The sequence below is a fragment of the Papio anubis genome, chromosome 2 (genome assembly GCF_008728515.1).
Source record: "Papio anubis isolate 15944 chromosome 2, Panubis1.0, whole genome shotgun sequence".
Taxonomy (NCBI): Eukaryota; Metazoa; Chordata; class Mammalia; order Primates; family Cercopithecidae; genus Papio; species Papio anubis.
Genome location: NC_044977.1, coordinates 150,243,480 through 150,258,750, shown reverse-complemented (window position 1 = coordinate 150,258,750; position 15,271 = coordinate 150,243,480). Strand labels below are relative to the sequence as shown.

The window sequence follows — 15,271 nt, the reverse complement described above, 5'->3', positions numbered from 1 at the left end:
ATATTTCCTTAAATGTAGCCCTCTTGCTAATCTGGTGGCTGCTGAGGAATTCTATCTTGGATAGCATGGTCCTTGCCCACGGCAGTACTAGTGCCGAAGGAGTGACGCACAAACCTCTGATTAGGAGCTTTAGGACCCATTCAATAACCTATTTAGCACAGACCGATGTTAACATAGGCACTGACATGCCACATTGGCTCCTCTGTCAGAAACACGGCTTGCGGCATCCAATCCAGCACTCAAACGAGGCACCTCTCATTAAAGAGGCCTTGGGCACCAACTCTGTAGTTAAGGTTGCAAGTGCCTTTTTAATCTCTGCCAAGGTATAATTTGGAATCCTATATCTGACCATGTCATTACCTCAAAAAACTGAATTCTCCAAACTCCACCAAAGCCTCTTCTAGGCTGAAATTATGAACTGAAGGGATCCTCAGGTTGTGATGGCTCTAATTGCAAAAAGGTGACCTGTCTTCTCAGGCTGCCATAATAAAGTACCACAGACTGGGTGGATTAACGAGCAGAAATTTATTTTCTCACAGCCCTGGAGGCTAGTCGTATCAAGTTGACAGGGTTGGGCCAGGTGCAGCAGGTCACGCCGGTAATCCCAGCATTTTGAAGGGGAGGGGATCATTTGAGCCCAGGAGTTCAAGACCAGTGTGGGCAACAAAGCGAGACTCCTGTCTCTACAAAAAACAAAATTAGCCGGGCATGGTGGTACACACCTGTAGTCCCAGCTACTCAGGAGGCTGAGGCAGGAGGATTGCTTGACCCCAGGAAGTCAAGGCTGCAGTGAGCTGTGATAGCACCACTGTACCCCAGGCTGGGTGACAGAGGGAGACCCTGTCTCAAAAGAAAAAAAAAAAACTTGACAGGGTTGGTTTCTTCTGAGGTCTCTCTCATTGGCTTGCAGATGGCCACCTTCTTCCTGTGTCTTCCCCGGTCTTCCCTCTGTACATGAGTGTCCAAGCTTACTCTTCTTATAAGGACACCAGTCATATTGGGTTAAGGCTTACTCTAATGACCTCATTTTAACTTAATTACCTCTTTAAATACCCTATCTCCAAATACAGTCACATTCGGAGGAACTAGGGGTTAGGATTCCCAGATAAGAATTTGGGTGGGGGGTTGGCCAGGCGCGGTGGCTCAAGCCTTAATTCCAGCACTTCGGGAGGCCGAGACGGGTGGATCACGAGGTCAGGAGATCGAGACCATCCTGGCTAACATGGTGAAATCCCGTCTCCACTAAAAAAATACAAAAAACTAGCCGGGTGAGGTGGCGGGCGCCTGTAGTCCCAGCTACTTGGGAGGCTGAGGCAGGAGAATGGCGTAAACCCGGGAGGCGGAGCTTGCCGTGAGCTGAGATCCGGCCACTGCACTCCAGCCTGGGCGACAGAGCGAGACTCCATCTCAAAAAAAAAAAAAAAAAAAAAGAATTTGGGTGGGGGGCACAATTTAGCCCATAACAACATCTAAAATAATAATCTGCAATATATCTTATCTCTTTATAAAGCTTGATGTTTCCCTTGTAATTCTTCAATGACTCTTTGTTTTAAAGGGAAAGTATTTTATTTTCATGCCACCTTTTCCTCAGATAATTAGAAAGGTATCTTGGGGCGAAAATGTTGAGGTAATTAACATGATGGACTTGTAAGCAACATTTTAAAGCACAGAGCATAGTTGTCATCATTATGTAAGCATTTTTTATATCTTGCATTCTTAGGCTTTGCTTCTGGAATCGAAGGAGCACACCACCTGCCCGTTTACCACCCTAGAAATCATTGATTGCAAAATGGATCTGTGGTCTCTAGAGCGACTTGGGAAGGCTCTGCGGTTCAGTAGTTTGCGTTCTCTTGTCCTCGATTACTGCAAGTAAGGCTGGAATTCCTGCAGGGCTCTTACTGCTGTCAGCTGAGGGAAGCAAAGATGGGGAGGGTTGAGGGGGTTGCATGTCCAGTTTCCTTGCACCTTATCAAGGCATGGCTGAAGAGGACCCTCTAAAACCTTCTTAGAGTTAATGTTTCTGAGTAAATATTAGAGTTCTCAAGAAGAGTCACTTTCATTTGTTTATTCTTTCTACAAATATTTGTTTAAGGCTAGTTTATGCAAGATATTGTGCTCAGTGCTAAGAAAGATACAAATATAGAAGGCGATGCTGCTGTTCTAAGGTGTCCTTGGTACAGTAGAGAAGAGATGCTCTTAATGCAAGGTAGAAAATCTGAAGACCACAAAAGATGCCATGTATATTATTTTGGTAGTTTGGACAAGGGAAACCACAATTCCCTAGGTGATGGGTCAATATCACCTAGGTGATGGGTCTTTCTACTTCATCAGATGAGGAGGTAGAAAGAAAACTGTGGTGGGCTGGGCACAGTGGCCCTCACCTGTAATCCCAGCATTCTGAGAGGCTGAGATGGGAAGATCACTTGAGCTGAGGTGGGGGATGAAAGCTGTGGTGAGCCGAGATCCTATCACTGCATTCCAGCCTGAGTGACAGAGCAAGACTCTGTCTCAAAAAGAAAACAGAAGAAAGACAGAAAGAGGAAGGAAGGAGGGAAAGAGGGAAGGACAGAAGGAAGGAAGGAAGGAAGGAAGGAAGGAAGGAAGGAAGGAAGGAAGGAAGGAAGGAAGGAAGGAAGGAAGGAAGGAAGGAAAGAAGGGAGGGACGGAGGGAGGGAGGGAAAGAGGGAGGGAAAGGTGTGGTGTTAGGGAGCAGTGGAGCAAGTCCTTCAGAGCTGGAGTACCAAGCATGTTAGGGGAGTGTCCACAAGATGAGAATAATAATAATACTCCCAGCTAATGGTTAATAAGTGTTTATTGTGTGCCAAACACGATGCAGGAATGAGCTCATTTATCCTCCCAACAACCTCATGAGCTATGCACCATTACTATCCCTAGACTGTGGAGGAGGTCCACAGACTTGTTCAAGGCTATTCAGCCCCCCGGGGATGGAACCTTGATACGGATCCAGGTTGTCTGAATCAGAGACCACCTCTGATCCATGACACTAGATTCCCTGGGGTCTGTCAGTTGCCGTCCACGAACAACTTCAAACTGTGTGTATGATCTGGAGTAAGTCACAGAACCTTTCTGGTCTGTAATGAAATGATCTCCCCCACTCCAGGAGTCTGTGATTCTGTGACTCTTCCCATGCAATTGAGTGGGGCCTTAAACTCAAAAGGCCAGTGGGCTGTGAGGAGAGAGGAGATTCGAGCCTGAGAAGTGGTAGCCCAGAGATGCAGAACTGGGATCCGGTCAGGGCCCTGGTGGTAAAAGCTGGGGAGAGAGTATTCTCTGTGGAGGTTCTCAGGGTTTCTGAAATGCTGGGAGGAACATCAGGCAGGGTCTTGTAACGGGGGGCAGTAGAAGCCCAAAGCACACAGGACACCATGCAGTGACTGCAGGATCTGCTTACGAGTCCCCCAGCTTCCTGCACTCTATTGGGCAGCACCAGACCCACTGCTAAGAGACCCCTCCAGGCCCTAGCTCCTGGGAGGGGCACCCAGAGACCTGCACTGGTGGGGAGAGAGAAAGAAGAAAGACGGAATGCTCTTGTTCAGGAGACAGCTTGTGGTAATAGTCAGATGACACACCTCCGCTGACGCCAGAACACCTATGTTGTCAGGGTTGCCTAGCTGGGAATCACCACCCGAGACCTTCACACTGGTAACATTGCAGGATACTGGCCTCTGGGGGTTGCAGTTCTCTCCTCGCCGTCTCCACTGAGAGGCTATGAGGTCCATCAGACAGTCCTTTCTCACACAAGCTGCATCCCCACGCCCACCTTGGTAAGTGGCTCAGGGAAGGCCCTCAGTAATTACTTGTTCATGAATTGATACATGTTAAAAGTTATTTCTGTTCATCTTACCCACCTCATTTTAAGGTTCAAGCTTTCACATTCCAAATTCCTTAAAGATGTTGCTTTCCCTCACCAAGCCTCAGTTTCTTGACCCATGGCTTTTACCACTACCTACCCCCAGAGGCTGTGGACAAGGCACAAGATTTCACTTTGCGAAGTAAAGCCTGCAACGCAAGAGGAGGGAACAGCCCTGCTGGAGTCTTTAGGACTCCACCTGTCTCTGCCCTTCCCTGTAGCTCTTCTCTCTGGGGTTTAGAGCTTGTTCTTCATCCGCTGCCTGGATTGGGTAGTCCCAACCACCTTCTGCTCCCTTTACCCAGAAGGCGCTCAAATTAGGGATCAGCAGAAATGTCGCTAATTACCCTGGAAAGGGCTTTACAATTAATAATCCAGTGAGTGGCACAGGTTTCAAAAGTCACTAATTTGGCCGGGCATGGTGGCTCATGACTGTAATCCCAGCACGTTGGGAGGCCGAGGTGGGCAGATCAGCTGAGGTCAGGAGTTCGAGACCAGCCTGACCAACATAGTGAAACCCTGTCTCTACTAAAAATACAAAAATTAGCCAGGCGTGGTGGCGTGTGCCTGTAATCCTTGGTGAATTTCTGAGCAAGACTCTGTCTCAAAAAAAAAAAAAGAAAAAGAAAAAAAGAAAGTCACTAATTTGTTTCTATTGTGAAAATTGTCAGATTAAAATGGAGTCACTTGTGTTGAACAACAAGAAAACCTGACAAATAGAGCCAGGGAAGGCCATGAAAGAAGGGCTCTCATGTATAAATGCCTGATAACAAGAACTATCACAAAAGACCCTGCAACAACCACAGCCTTGCACAAGGCCATCATAACCTTACACAAAAAAATACTTCTATGAGGACATCTACCCAGCCACTGTCCAACCTCAGTCTGGTGCCACCCTTGTTATTGATCCTTGTAGTCAAGGATAATTATCTGAAAACAATGATGTAATCCTCCTCACTTTTCATTGAAAGACCTTTGTCTTCCTCTGCCTCCCTGAATATGCGCATAGTTTACCATGGCCTGTGTATTCCCATTCCCATTGCAATTCCAGTTCTGAATAAACAGGCTTCTTTTAGACGGCCTCTCTGTTATTTAAGTTGGCTCTGTCATTTCTTTGTAGATTTGGAAAGGAAGAACTTGAGAGCATTTTCTCAGGCCTGGAGAACAACCAAAGGCTTCAAGGCCTCAGTCTGCGTTATCGTGGTGTGGGACCTCAGAGCGGGCTAAGACTGGGTTCGGTCATCAGCCAGAGTGCCATTTGGTGAGACATGTCCCCCGCTGCCCCCTTCTTATCTTGGCTTTATTCTGTCTTGATTTATACGATCTGTTATAATTCTAATCATATTTTCTCCATTCTTGTTATTTTTGCTTGCCTTTTCTTAACCATAAGAGAAGGTCCTTTAGTTAAGTTTGAAAATTAGTGGTGTCATACTGAATATATGTGCTTGGCCAGCTGACATAGTCACTAGGTCTATTTTTTATGACATGGCCTATTATTAATTAATTAATTATTATGATTATTTCTTTATTATTTTATGACTAGGTATTTTATTTCATCAGATGAAAACTTTAAATCCAAATTTGAGGAAGTAGAACTAACATAAAATAGACAATGTATTCTGCTCCCTTCTCCAGCAAGCTGTACCTTGAAGGCAATTACTTGGAATGTTCTGGAGCGCTGGCTCTTCTCAGGCCCATAGCAGACTCTGCGGAGACACAGGGGAAAGACCGGCTGACCCCAGGCTCACCAGACGCTGGAAATCCCCCTCAGCGGCTCCAAGGTAAGTGCTGGGGAACCTGGCACTGAAATCCTGTTGGGGCCACCTAAAAGAAGGACGCTTCGCTCTGTGATTAAAAGTGACCTTCTCAGTGGTCAAGTATGATTCTTCTTCTTGAATATGTGCGGGAGACAAATTAATGGCTCCCAAAGATGTCTTTGCCCTAATCTTCAGAACCTGTGACTATGTCGCCTCACATGGCAAAAGCAACTCTGCCTGTGTAAGTTAAGGATGAGATAGCGAGGTCATCTTCGATCATCCCCGTGGGTCCAGTGTAATCACCAGGATCTTTATAGGAGGGAGGCAGGAGAGTCAGAGAAGATGTGACCGTGGAAGCAGAGGTTAGAGTGATGTGAGGAAGGAGCCAGGAGCCAGGGAACGTAGGCGGCCTCTACAAGGTGGAAAAGACAAGTAAACTAATTTTCCCCAGGGCCTTTAAAGGAATACAGCTCTGCTGACACCTTGACTTTCACCTTTAAGACCTATTTCAGAGTTCAGACCTCCAGAACTATAAGATCAGAAATTTATATTGTTTTAAGGCACAAAGTGTGTGGTCATTTGCAACAGTAGCAATAGAAAACTACCATAGTTTGTTAATCAGATTATTTAGGTTAAAAGTGAAAGCAACCCAAACAAGATTAAAAACCAGTATGGGTTTATAGGCTCACATAACTGGGTCTTCAGAGATGACCGAATTCAGGGGCTCAAACCACCTCATCAGGAGACCCAGATTTTGCTGCTCTTGACTCTACTTCCCTTCCAAGGGTTGACCTTTCTCCCTCCGGTTGCAGCCAGGCTTTCTCCAAGCAGGAAAAGACAGCCGCTCTGCCTGCCAACAGTCCCGGGGCTACATCATCATGACTATAATCAAACAGAAAGTGAAAGCGTCTTTCTTCCAATGACTATGTGTCAAATCCCATACGGAGATTCTGATTGGCCCTCCTTGGGTCACATACCTACCTCTTGGCCCAATCTCAGGTCAGGGCGAACTGTGATTGGCCAGGATGCACCCCACGCCCATCCTGGGAGGGTAGAGCCCTTTGACCAGCAGCCTTGCCAGCACCACTGGATTTGCCGGGAGGAATTGGCAGTCCCTCAAAGAGTAGACAGATGGGAGGACAAATGCAGGACAGACAAGAACAACAACTGCTTACTCCTCTGTAAATGGCTTTCCATAGCTGACATTTAACTTCAGCCAACAGCCACATATTAGTGGGGTGAGGAGTAGATGGGAAAGAGAGGCTAAATCTGGCAATCCTATTCCATTCCCATCACGTGTGAACAAGGTTTCTCAGTACTTCAACTATACAATGAAAAATGGAAATAGAATTGATGCTGAACTCTGCCTCATGCTAGCAGTAATATTCAATGAATACATGAATTAATTATAAAAATAAAAGTGCACCATCTGTCTCACTGAGCAATACATTCAAAAAATTTATTTTTCTATGTAATTAGAATCAATTATGTACTTCTAAAAATTGATGAATAACTGGAGAAGAAACTTTTTTTTTTTTTTGAGACAGAGTCTTATTCTGTCACCCAGGCTGGTGTGCAGTGGTGCGATCTTGGCTTACCACAACCTCCACCTCCCAGGTTCAAGCAATTCTCCTGCCTCGGCCTCTGGAGTAGCTGAGATTATCTGTGCAGGCCACCACCATATCCGGCTAATTTTTGTATTTTTAGTAGAGACGGGGTTTCTCTACGCTGGTTGGTCTGGTCTCAAACTACTGGATGGCCGCGATCCATCCATCTCAGCCTCCCAAAGTTGGGATTACAGGTGTGAGCCACTGTGCCCAGCCTGATCCCAATAAATTTTTAAATTTGAGTATTTGTACATGTAACATTTTTATTACAGAAGAGTATAACAGGATTAGCTATAACATACTTTTTTTTTTTTTTTGAGACGGAGTCTCGCTTTGTTGCACAGGGAGTGCAGTGGCGCAATCTCGGCTCACTGCAAGCTCCACCTCCCAGGTTCATGCCATTCTCCTGCCTCAGCCTCCCGAGTAGCTGGGACTACAGGCACCCGCCACCACACCTGGCTAATTTTTTGTATTTTTAGTAGAGACAGTTTCACTGTGTTAGCCAGGATGGTCTTGATCTCCTGACCTCGTGATCTGCCTGCCTTGGCCTCCCAAAGTGCTGAGATTACAGGCGTAAGCCACTGCACCTGGCTTATAAAATACTTTTTAATGCAAGATTTTACAGAATAAATAGAATGGAAATATAAGCAAAACACAAGAAGAAAAGGGAATAATGTAAAAATGTCAATTGCTAAAGACAAGTTTGCTCATGTTTTCTGTTGTTGCGATATTCTGGTGAGTGATGGTGAGTATCAAATGGTTTGGTTTATATTCCACTTGATACGCTTAAGGGAATGATATAACAGATTTTATTTTTAAAGTCACTATATGTCATATTCTAAAAATCTCTTTTGAAAGTTTAAAAGTGATGATGGGCTGGGCCCGGTGGTTTATGCCTGTAATCCTAGCACTTTGGGAGGCTGAGGTGGGCAGAGCACCTGAGGTCGGGAGTTCAAGACCAGCCTGACCAACATGGAGAAACCCCATCTCTACTAAAAATATAAAATTAGCTGGGCGTGGTGGCTCATGCCTGTAATCCCAGCTACTTGGGAGGCCGAGGCAGGAGAATCACTTGAACCTGGGAAGCAGAGGTTGTAGGGAGCCAAGATCATGCTTGCACTCCAGCCTGGGCAACAAGAGCAAAACTCCATCTCAAAAAAAAAAAAAAAAAAAAAAAAAAAAAAGAAGTGATGATGAAAAACTTAGATACCAACCTAAAAATGTGCAAGATAGTACATAAACTTTTTAATGTTCCTCTATGTTGTTATGAGAACAAAATGTTTGAGATCACTGCTCTTTGAGGACCAAATGTTTGATCTCCTGTTCTGTGAGTTACTCCCAGGCCTCTCGGTAACTCTTCCTTCTGGCCAGAGTCAGCCACAGTGGCTTTCAGTTGATGACAACCAAAGGGGCCCAAATGCCTTAGGACCCAATGACAAGTTTGTTTTCTTAATCTTAATTACTTGCTGCAGTGTATAAATAAAATTTTATTTGTTTTTTTTTTTTTGTTTTTGAGATGGAGTCTCACTTTGTCACCGAAGCTGGAGTGCAGTCGGGTGATCTCGGCTCACTGCAATCTCCACCTCCTGGGTTCAGCTATTCTCCTGCCTCAGCTTGAGCCACCATGCCTGGCTAATTTTTATATTTTTTTAAGTAGAGATGGGCTTTCACCATGTTGACCAGGCTATTCTCGAACTCCTAACCTCAAATAATCCACCTGTCTTGGCTCCCCAAAGTGCTAGGATCACAGGCTTGAGCCACCATGCCTAGCCTAAAATACTTTTTAATACAAGATTTTGCAGAGTAAGTAGAATTGAAACGTAAGTAAAATGTCAATTTTTACATTATTCCCTTTTCTTCTTGTGGGCAGGAAATGGTGCGGGTGGGCAGGGAGGCCTGTTGGGTGGCCTGTCCTCTAGGAGAGAGCTGTCTACCCAGGTGAGAGAAGGGCAATAGCAAGGAAGGCAGCGAGAAGCAGTCAGACTCTGCATTATCCCACTTCCTAACGAATTGGATGTAGGGTACAAGAGAAAGGAAGAGTCCAGAATGACTCCAGAGTGATATGTTCTAATATGTTGCTTTAAACATGCCAAAAAAGTGTTCCTCCCTGCTACATTCTTACTAATGCCAGGGCTTTGGAGTCACTTTTATAGATGGCAGCTTTGAAATGTAAAGAATAAGCAACAGGAGGCTGGCAGGATGGTTGCTGGGGCTCTAATTGGTTGCATGTTCACCCTGAGACTTTAAGGAAAGAAACACAAAAACCACAGGACCCAGCTGGGTGCCGTGGCTCACACCTGTAATCCCAGCTCTTTGGGAGGCTGAGGCAGGCAGATCACTTGAGGTCAGGAGTTTGAGACCAGCCTGGCCAACATGATGAAACCCTGTCTCTACTAAAAATACAAAAAATTAGCCGGTGGGGTGGTGCACATCTGTAATTCCAGCTACTCGGGAGGTTAAGGTGGGAGGATCACTTGAACCCGGGAGGCGGAGGGTGCAGTGAGCCGAGATGGCGCTACTGTACTACAGCCTGGGTGCCAGGGCGAGACTCCGTCTCAAAAAAAAAAAAAACAAAACCACAGGACTGAAGTGAATGTGATCTTGACAAGAGGTCAGATCATTCCCTTTTGTGAGAAATATCTCTGCTTAAAGTGAACATAAAATAAAGGCCATAACCAACATCAAGGTGTGTCAGAAACCCATTCATTTCACTTTCAACAGGCTGCTTTTTAAAAAGTCTTTTTTTCTCGACCAGCCAAACAGAGAGGAAGTTCAACTTTGAACCAGATTACAAAATCGTCTGAAGCTGTAACAGTGAAAACTACTTCAGGGAAGAAAAAGAGAAAAAAAGGTATTTTTTTTTTTTTAGTCGTTTCAACTGTTCCTTCCACTTCCCTCATCTTCTAAATCACTTCCTCCTTTCATGAGCTGTGTGTTCCACTACTAAATAGTTGGACCAAACAGAGAAAAACTCAAGTGGAGAAAAAAGAACACTCAATGTCTTGTGACTTCATGTAAACCAAACACCAAATGGCTTTGCCACGGCCATCAGAGGAATTCATCTTTGACGTGTTCAACATTTCAAAAAAAAAGAGTAATGGGGCCTCAGCTGGTTTGGGAATATTTCTGCAATGAACAGCCTGTGGCATCTGATCAATTCAGCTCACAGACTTCCATCCTATGATTTTTACTTAGAATCAGCAACTGTGTAATCTGGAAGGAATTTTAAGAAATCAACAACTCTATAACCTCTGAACTGGATTAGACTATATGAGAAGCTATCTAAGTATTAAAGATGGGCAGCTAAGCATTAGGGACCCAGAGTGTATCCCAGACACTTCCACTAATGCCTGGTTCTCAGAATCCTCTTCTGCAAAATGAGAACTTTTCGCTCACAGGATCCTAAATTCCACCCCAGCTTTACCATTTTGAAATTCTAAAGAGACAACGCAAGACTATCCTTGCGTGGTCATGAACACAGTCTTTGGGAAGTTCCTTGTGGAGGCTAATCTAAATTTGTGTTGTTCTGTTTTAGTCCGTTTCATGTTTTTCCCTACCATGAGTTTGGGGGAGGGCAACTGGCCCTTATAATGAAGCTCGTGATCCTTTGGCTTTCTCTTCTTCAATATTAATCTGTTTTTCTGCAGTCTTTTTCTGTCCTGGAAATTGCCCTTATAACTCCTCCGTGAAATCTCATTGAATTAGAAAATTACAAATTCTTATGATCCAAAATGTCAAATGAAAATGTAAAGTAAGAAAATTCATCAAACTGGCCAGGTGCGGTGGCTCAAGCCTGTAATCCCAGCACTTTGGGAGGCCGAAGCAGGCAGATAACCTGAGGTCAGGAGTTCAAGACCAGCCTGGCCAACATGGTGAAACCCCGTCTCTACTAAAAAAAATACCAAAAAAAATTAGCTGGGTATAGTGGCAGGTACCTATAATCCCAGTGACTCAGGAGGTTGAGTCAGGAGAATCGCTTGAACCCAGGAAGTGGAGGTTGCAGTGAGCCAAGACTGCACCATTGCACTCCAGCCTGGGCCACAAGAGCAAAACTCTATCTCGAAAAAAAAAGAAAGAAAGAAAGAAAGAAAGAAAATTCATCAGACTGTCTCTGTTATCTGATATAGGATAATAAAGACTATTAATATAGCCTTGTCACTGGGCAGAGCTAATTTTGGAAAGTCTATTAAAGGAAAAAAAAGAAGAAGAAAGAACCAGGTGAGTTTATAATTTGTTTTTGACAGTGTCTTAGTCAGTTTGGGCTGCTAGAATAGAATACAATAAAGTGAGTGGCTTAAATAGCAAACATTTATTCCCTACAGTTCTGCAGGCTGAGAAGTCCAAGATGAAGGCACTGGAGGATTCAGTGTCTGGAGACGGCTGCTTCATAGATGGCTGTTTTTTTCCAGTGTTCTCCCATGGTGGGAAGAAGGCTAGAGAGCTCTCTGGGGTCTCTTTCCTAAAAGTACTGTGAACCCAGGAAATCGGAGACAAGTCTCAGTTAATTTAGAAAGTTTATTTTGCCAAGATTGGAGATGCGCCCGAGACACAGCCTCAGGAAGTCCAGACGATAAGTGCCCAAGGCCATCAGGGCACAGCTTGGTTTTATACATTTAGGGAGACATGAGACATCAATCAATATATGTAAGAAGTACATTGGTTCCATCTGAAAAGGCGGGACAACTTGAAGCAAAGGCAGGAAGGCTCAAAGCAGGGAGGGAGCTTCCAGGTCACAGATAGGCAATACACAAACTTACATTCTTTTGAGTTTCTGCTTAGCCTTTCCAAAGGAGGCAAATCAGATATGCATCTATCTCAGTGAGCAGAGGAGTGACTTTGAATAGAATGGGAGGCACGTTTGCCTCAAGCAGTTTCCAGCTTGAGTTTTCCTTAGTGATTTTGGGGACCCAAGATACTTTCCTTTCATAATACAAATCCCATTCAATGGGGTCTCTACCCTTATGACCTAATAATCCCCCGGAGGCCTACACTTCATGATTCCATCACATCTGGGTTTAGGATTTCAGCACATGAATTTTAGGGTGACACAAACATTCAGTCCATAACAGAGTTACCACACAGGAGTTGGGACTCCTGTGAAGATGAGAATAATCCGTATCTTCAGGACAAGTGGCCCTGTACTGGGCTGAATGACCTCGGAGGGGAGAGGAACGCTGGGTTGCCAATCCTAACTTGGAATCTAGGCTCAGTATCTTTTACCAGAAAGTGGTAAAAGAACAAAGGAGCATCTAACTGCATCACACTGTGCAGCTAACCCGGCACTGCAGAAAAACCAACAGGTCAAGATCTGTTTGGGAGTTTCAAGCCCTCTGAAGGCTGGGGTCAGGCCCTGACCACTCCTATTTCCTGAGCCTTCCTGATTTTAAAAACAAAAGTTAATTAATGGCAAGGAAGGTTAAATAGATGGCATAATGTTTGAAGACTTTATGTTTGATGCAATAACTCTCCTAACACACATAAAATCCCAGCGAATACCTGCATAACATCATTAGGCAACAGTACCAGAAGCTGACTGTGGCCCTTTGTAAATGTGACTCTTCCTACGTGCCATACCCCCAGGGTAGCCCTCGCAGGTGTTAAACCCCCCTTAGAAGGTGGATAGTTTGAGAGAAAAGTTAAAAAAAAAAAAAAAAAAAGAGCAGTACAACTACTCATCCTTCAGCTTTTAAATAACAGCATTGTTGAAACCTATCATGCATGTCCCTCTGAAGAGACCACCAACAGTCTCTGTGTGAGCAATAAAGCTTTTTAATCACCTGGGTGCAGGCGGACTGAGTCTGAAAAGAGAGTCAGCAAAAGGATATCGGGGTGGGGCCGTTTTATACTATCTTCTTAAATTAATAAGAAAAACAAAAGAAGATAGTGGTGAACTGTTGGGGCAGTGAAAATTTTGGGGTCTGGTATGGAGAGATAATGGGCAATGTTTTGAGTGGGATTAGGGGCGGCATGGGAACCTAGAGTGGGAGAGATTAAGCTGAAAGAAGATTTTGTGGTAAGGGGTGATATTGTGGGGTTGTTAGAAGGAGCATTTGTCATATAGAATGATTGGTGATGGCATGGATATGGTTTTGTATGAATTGAGAAACTAAATGGAAGACACAAGGTCCAAATAAGAGAAGGAAAAAACAGGTGTTAAAGGACTAAGAATTGGGAGGACCCAGGACATTCAATTAGAGAGTGCCCAAGGGGGTTCAGCATAATTACTTGCTTGGTTGGTGAGTTTTGGGGCTCTGTCCTTGAGTTTTTTATGTTGTCATATACCAGGCCAGATTGATTTTGGTAAAAACATCTAGAAATATGCAGAATCCAAGATGGCCAAATAGAAACAGCTCCAGTCTACAGCTCCCAGCATAAGTGATGCAGAAGACGGGTGATTTCTGCATTTCCAACTGAGGTACCGGGTTCATCTCGCTGGGGCTTGTCGGACAGTGGGTGCAGGACAGTAGGTGCAGCCCACTGACAGTAAGCCGAAGCAGGGCAAGGTATCGCCTTACCCAGGAAGCACAAAGGGTCAGGGAATTCCCTTTCCTAGCCAAGGGAAGCTGTGACAGACAGCACCTGGAAAATCAGGTCACTCCCACCCTAACACTGTGCTTTTCCAACAGTCTTAGAAAATGACACATCAGGAGATTATATCCCACACCTGGCTTGGAGGGTCCCACGCCCACAAAGCCTTGCTCACTGCTAACACAGCAGTCTGAGATCGAACTGCAAGGCAGCAGCAAGGCTGAGGGAGGGGCGCCCACCATTGCTGAGGTTTGAGTAGGTAAACAAAGAGGCTGGGAAGCTCGAACTGGATGGAGCCCACCGAAGCTCAAGGAGGCCTGCCTGCTGCTGTAGACTCCACCTCTGGGGGCAGGGCATAGCTGAACAAAAGGCAACAGAAACTTCTGCAGATGTAAACATCCCTCTCTGACAGCTTTGAAGAGAGTAATGGTTCTCCTAGCATGGAGTTTGAGATCTGAGAACGGACAGACTGCCTCCTCAAGTGAGTCCCTGACCCCTGAGTAGCCTAACTGGGAGGCACCTCCCAGTAGAGGCCGAGTGACACCTCATATGCTGGGTGCCCCTCTGAGACGAAGCTTCCAGAGGAACAATCAGGCCTCAACATTTGCTGTTCTGCAATATTTGCAGTTCTGCAGCCTCTGCTAGTGATACCCAGGCAAACAGGGTATGGAGAGGACCTCCAGCAAACTCCAACAGACCCGCAGCTGAGGGTCCTGACTGTTAAAAGGAAAACTAACAAACAGAAAGGACATCCACACCAAAACCCCATCTGTACATCACCATCATCAAAGACCAAAGGTAGATAAAACCACAAAGATGGGGAGAAACCACAGCAGAAAAGCTGAAAATTCTAAAAATCAGAGCACCACTTCTCCTCCAAAGGAACGCAGCTCCTCGCCACCAATTAAACAAAGCTGGATGGAGAATGACTTTGACGAGTTGAGAGAAGAAGGCTTTGGAAGATCGGTAATAACAAACTTCTCTGAGCTAAAGGAGGATGTTCGAACCCATCACAAAGAAGCTAAAAACCTTGAGAAAAGATTAGATGAATGGCTAACTAGAATAAACAGCATAGAGAAGACCTTAAATGACCTTTTGGAGCTGAAAACCATGGCACAAGAACTACGCAACACATGCACAAGTGTCAGTAGCCAATTCGGTCAACTGGAAGAAAGGGTATCAGTGATTGAAGATCAAATGAATGAAATGAAGTGAGAAGAGAAGTTTAGAGAAAAAAGAGTAAAAAGAAGTGAACAAAGCCTCCAGGAAATATGGGACTATGTGAAAAGACCAAATCTACGTCTGATTGGTGTACCTGAAAGTGACAGGGAGAATGGAACTAAGTTGGAAAACATTCTTCAGGATATTATACGGGAGCATTTCCCCAACCTAGCAAGGCAGGCCAACATTCAAATTCAGGAAATACAGAGAACACCACAAAGATACTCCTCGAGAAGAGCAACTCCAAGACACATAATTGTCAGATTCACCAAAGTTGAAATGAAGGA

At 44.8% G+C, this 15,271-nt stretch overlaps 1 protein-coding gene across 1 annotated transcript in view; it reads left to right on the top strand.

Moving 5' to 3' along the window:
• The first annotated feature begins 1,456 nt into the window (after positions 1-1,456).
• LOC101025235 overlaps positions 1,457-15,271 on the top strand; it is a 58,651-nt gene continuing 44,836 nt past the window's right edge. The window contains exons 1-4 of the mRNA XM_031663718.1: positions 1,457-1,869; positions 4,992-5,132; positions 5,507-5,652; positions 9,991-10,086. Coding sequence (XP_031519578.1) covers positions 1,790-1,869; positions 4,992-5,132; positions 5,507-5,652; positions 9,991-10,086 — 463 coding nt within the window. The 5' untranslated portion in view covers positions 1,457-1,789. The remainder of the gene's footprint in view (positions 1,870-4,991; positions 5,133-5,506; positions 5,653-9,990; positions 10,087-15,271) is intronic.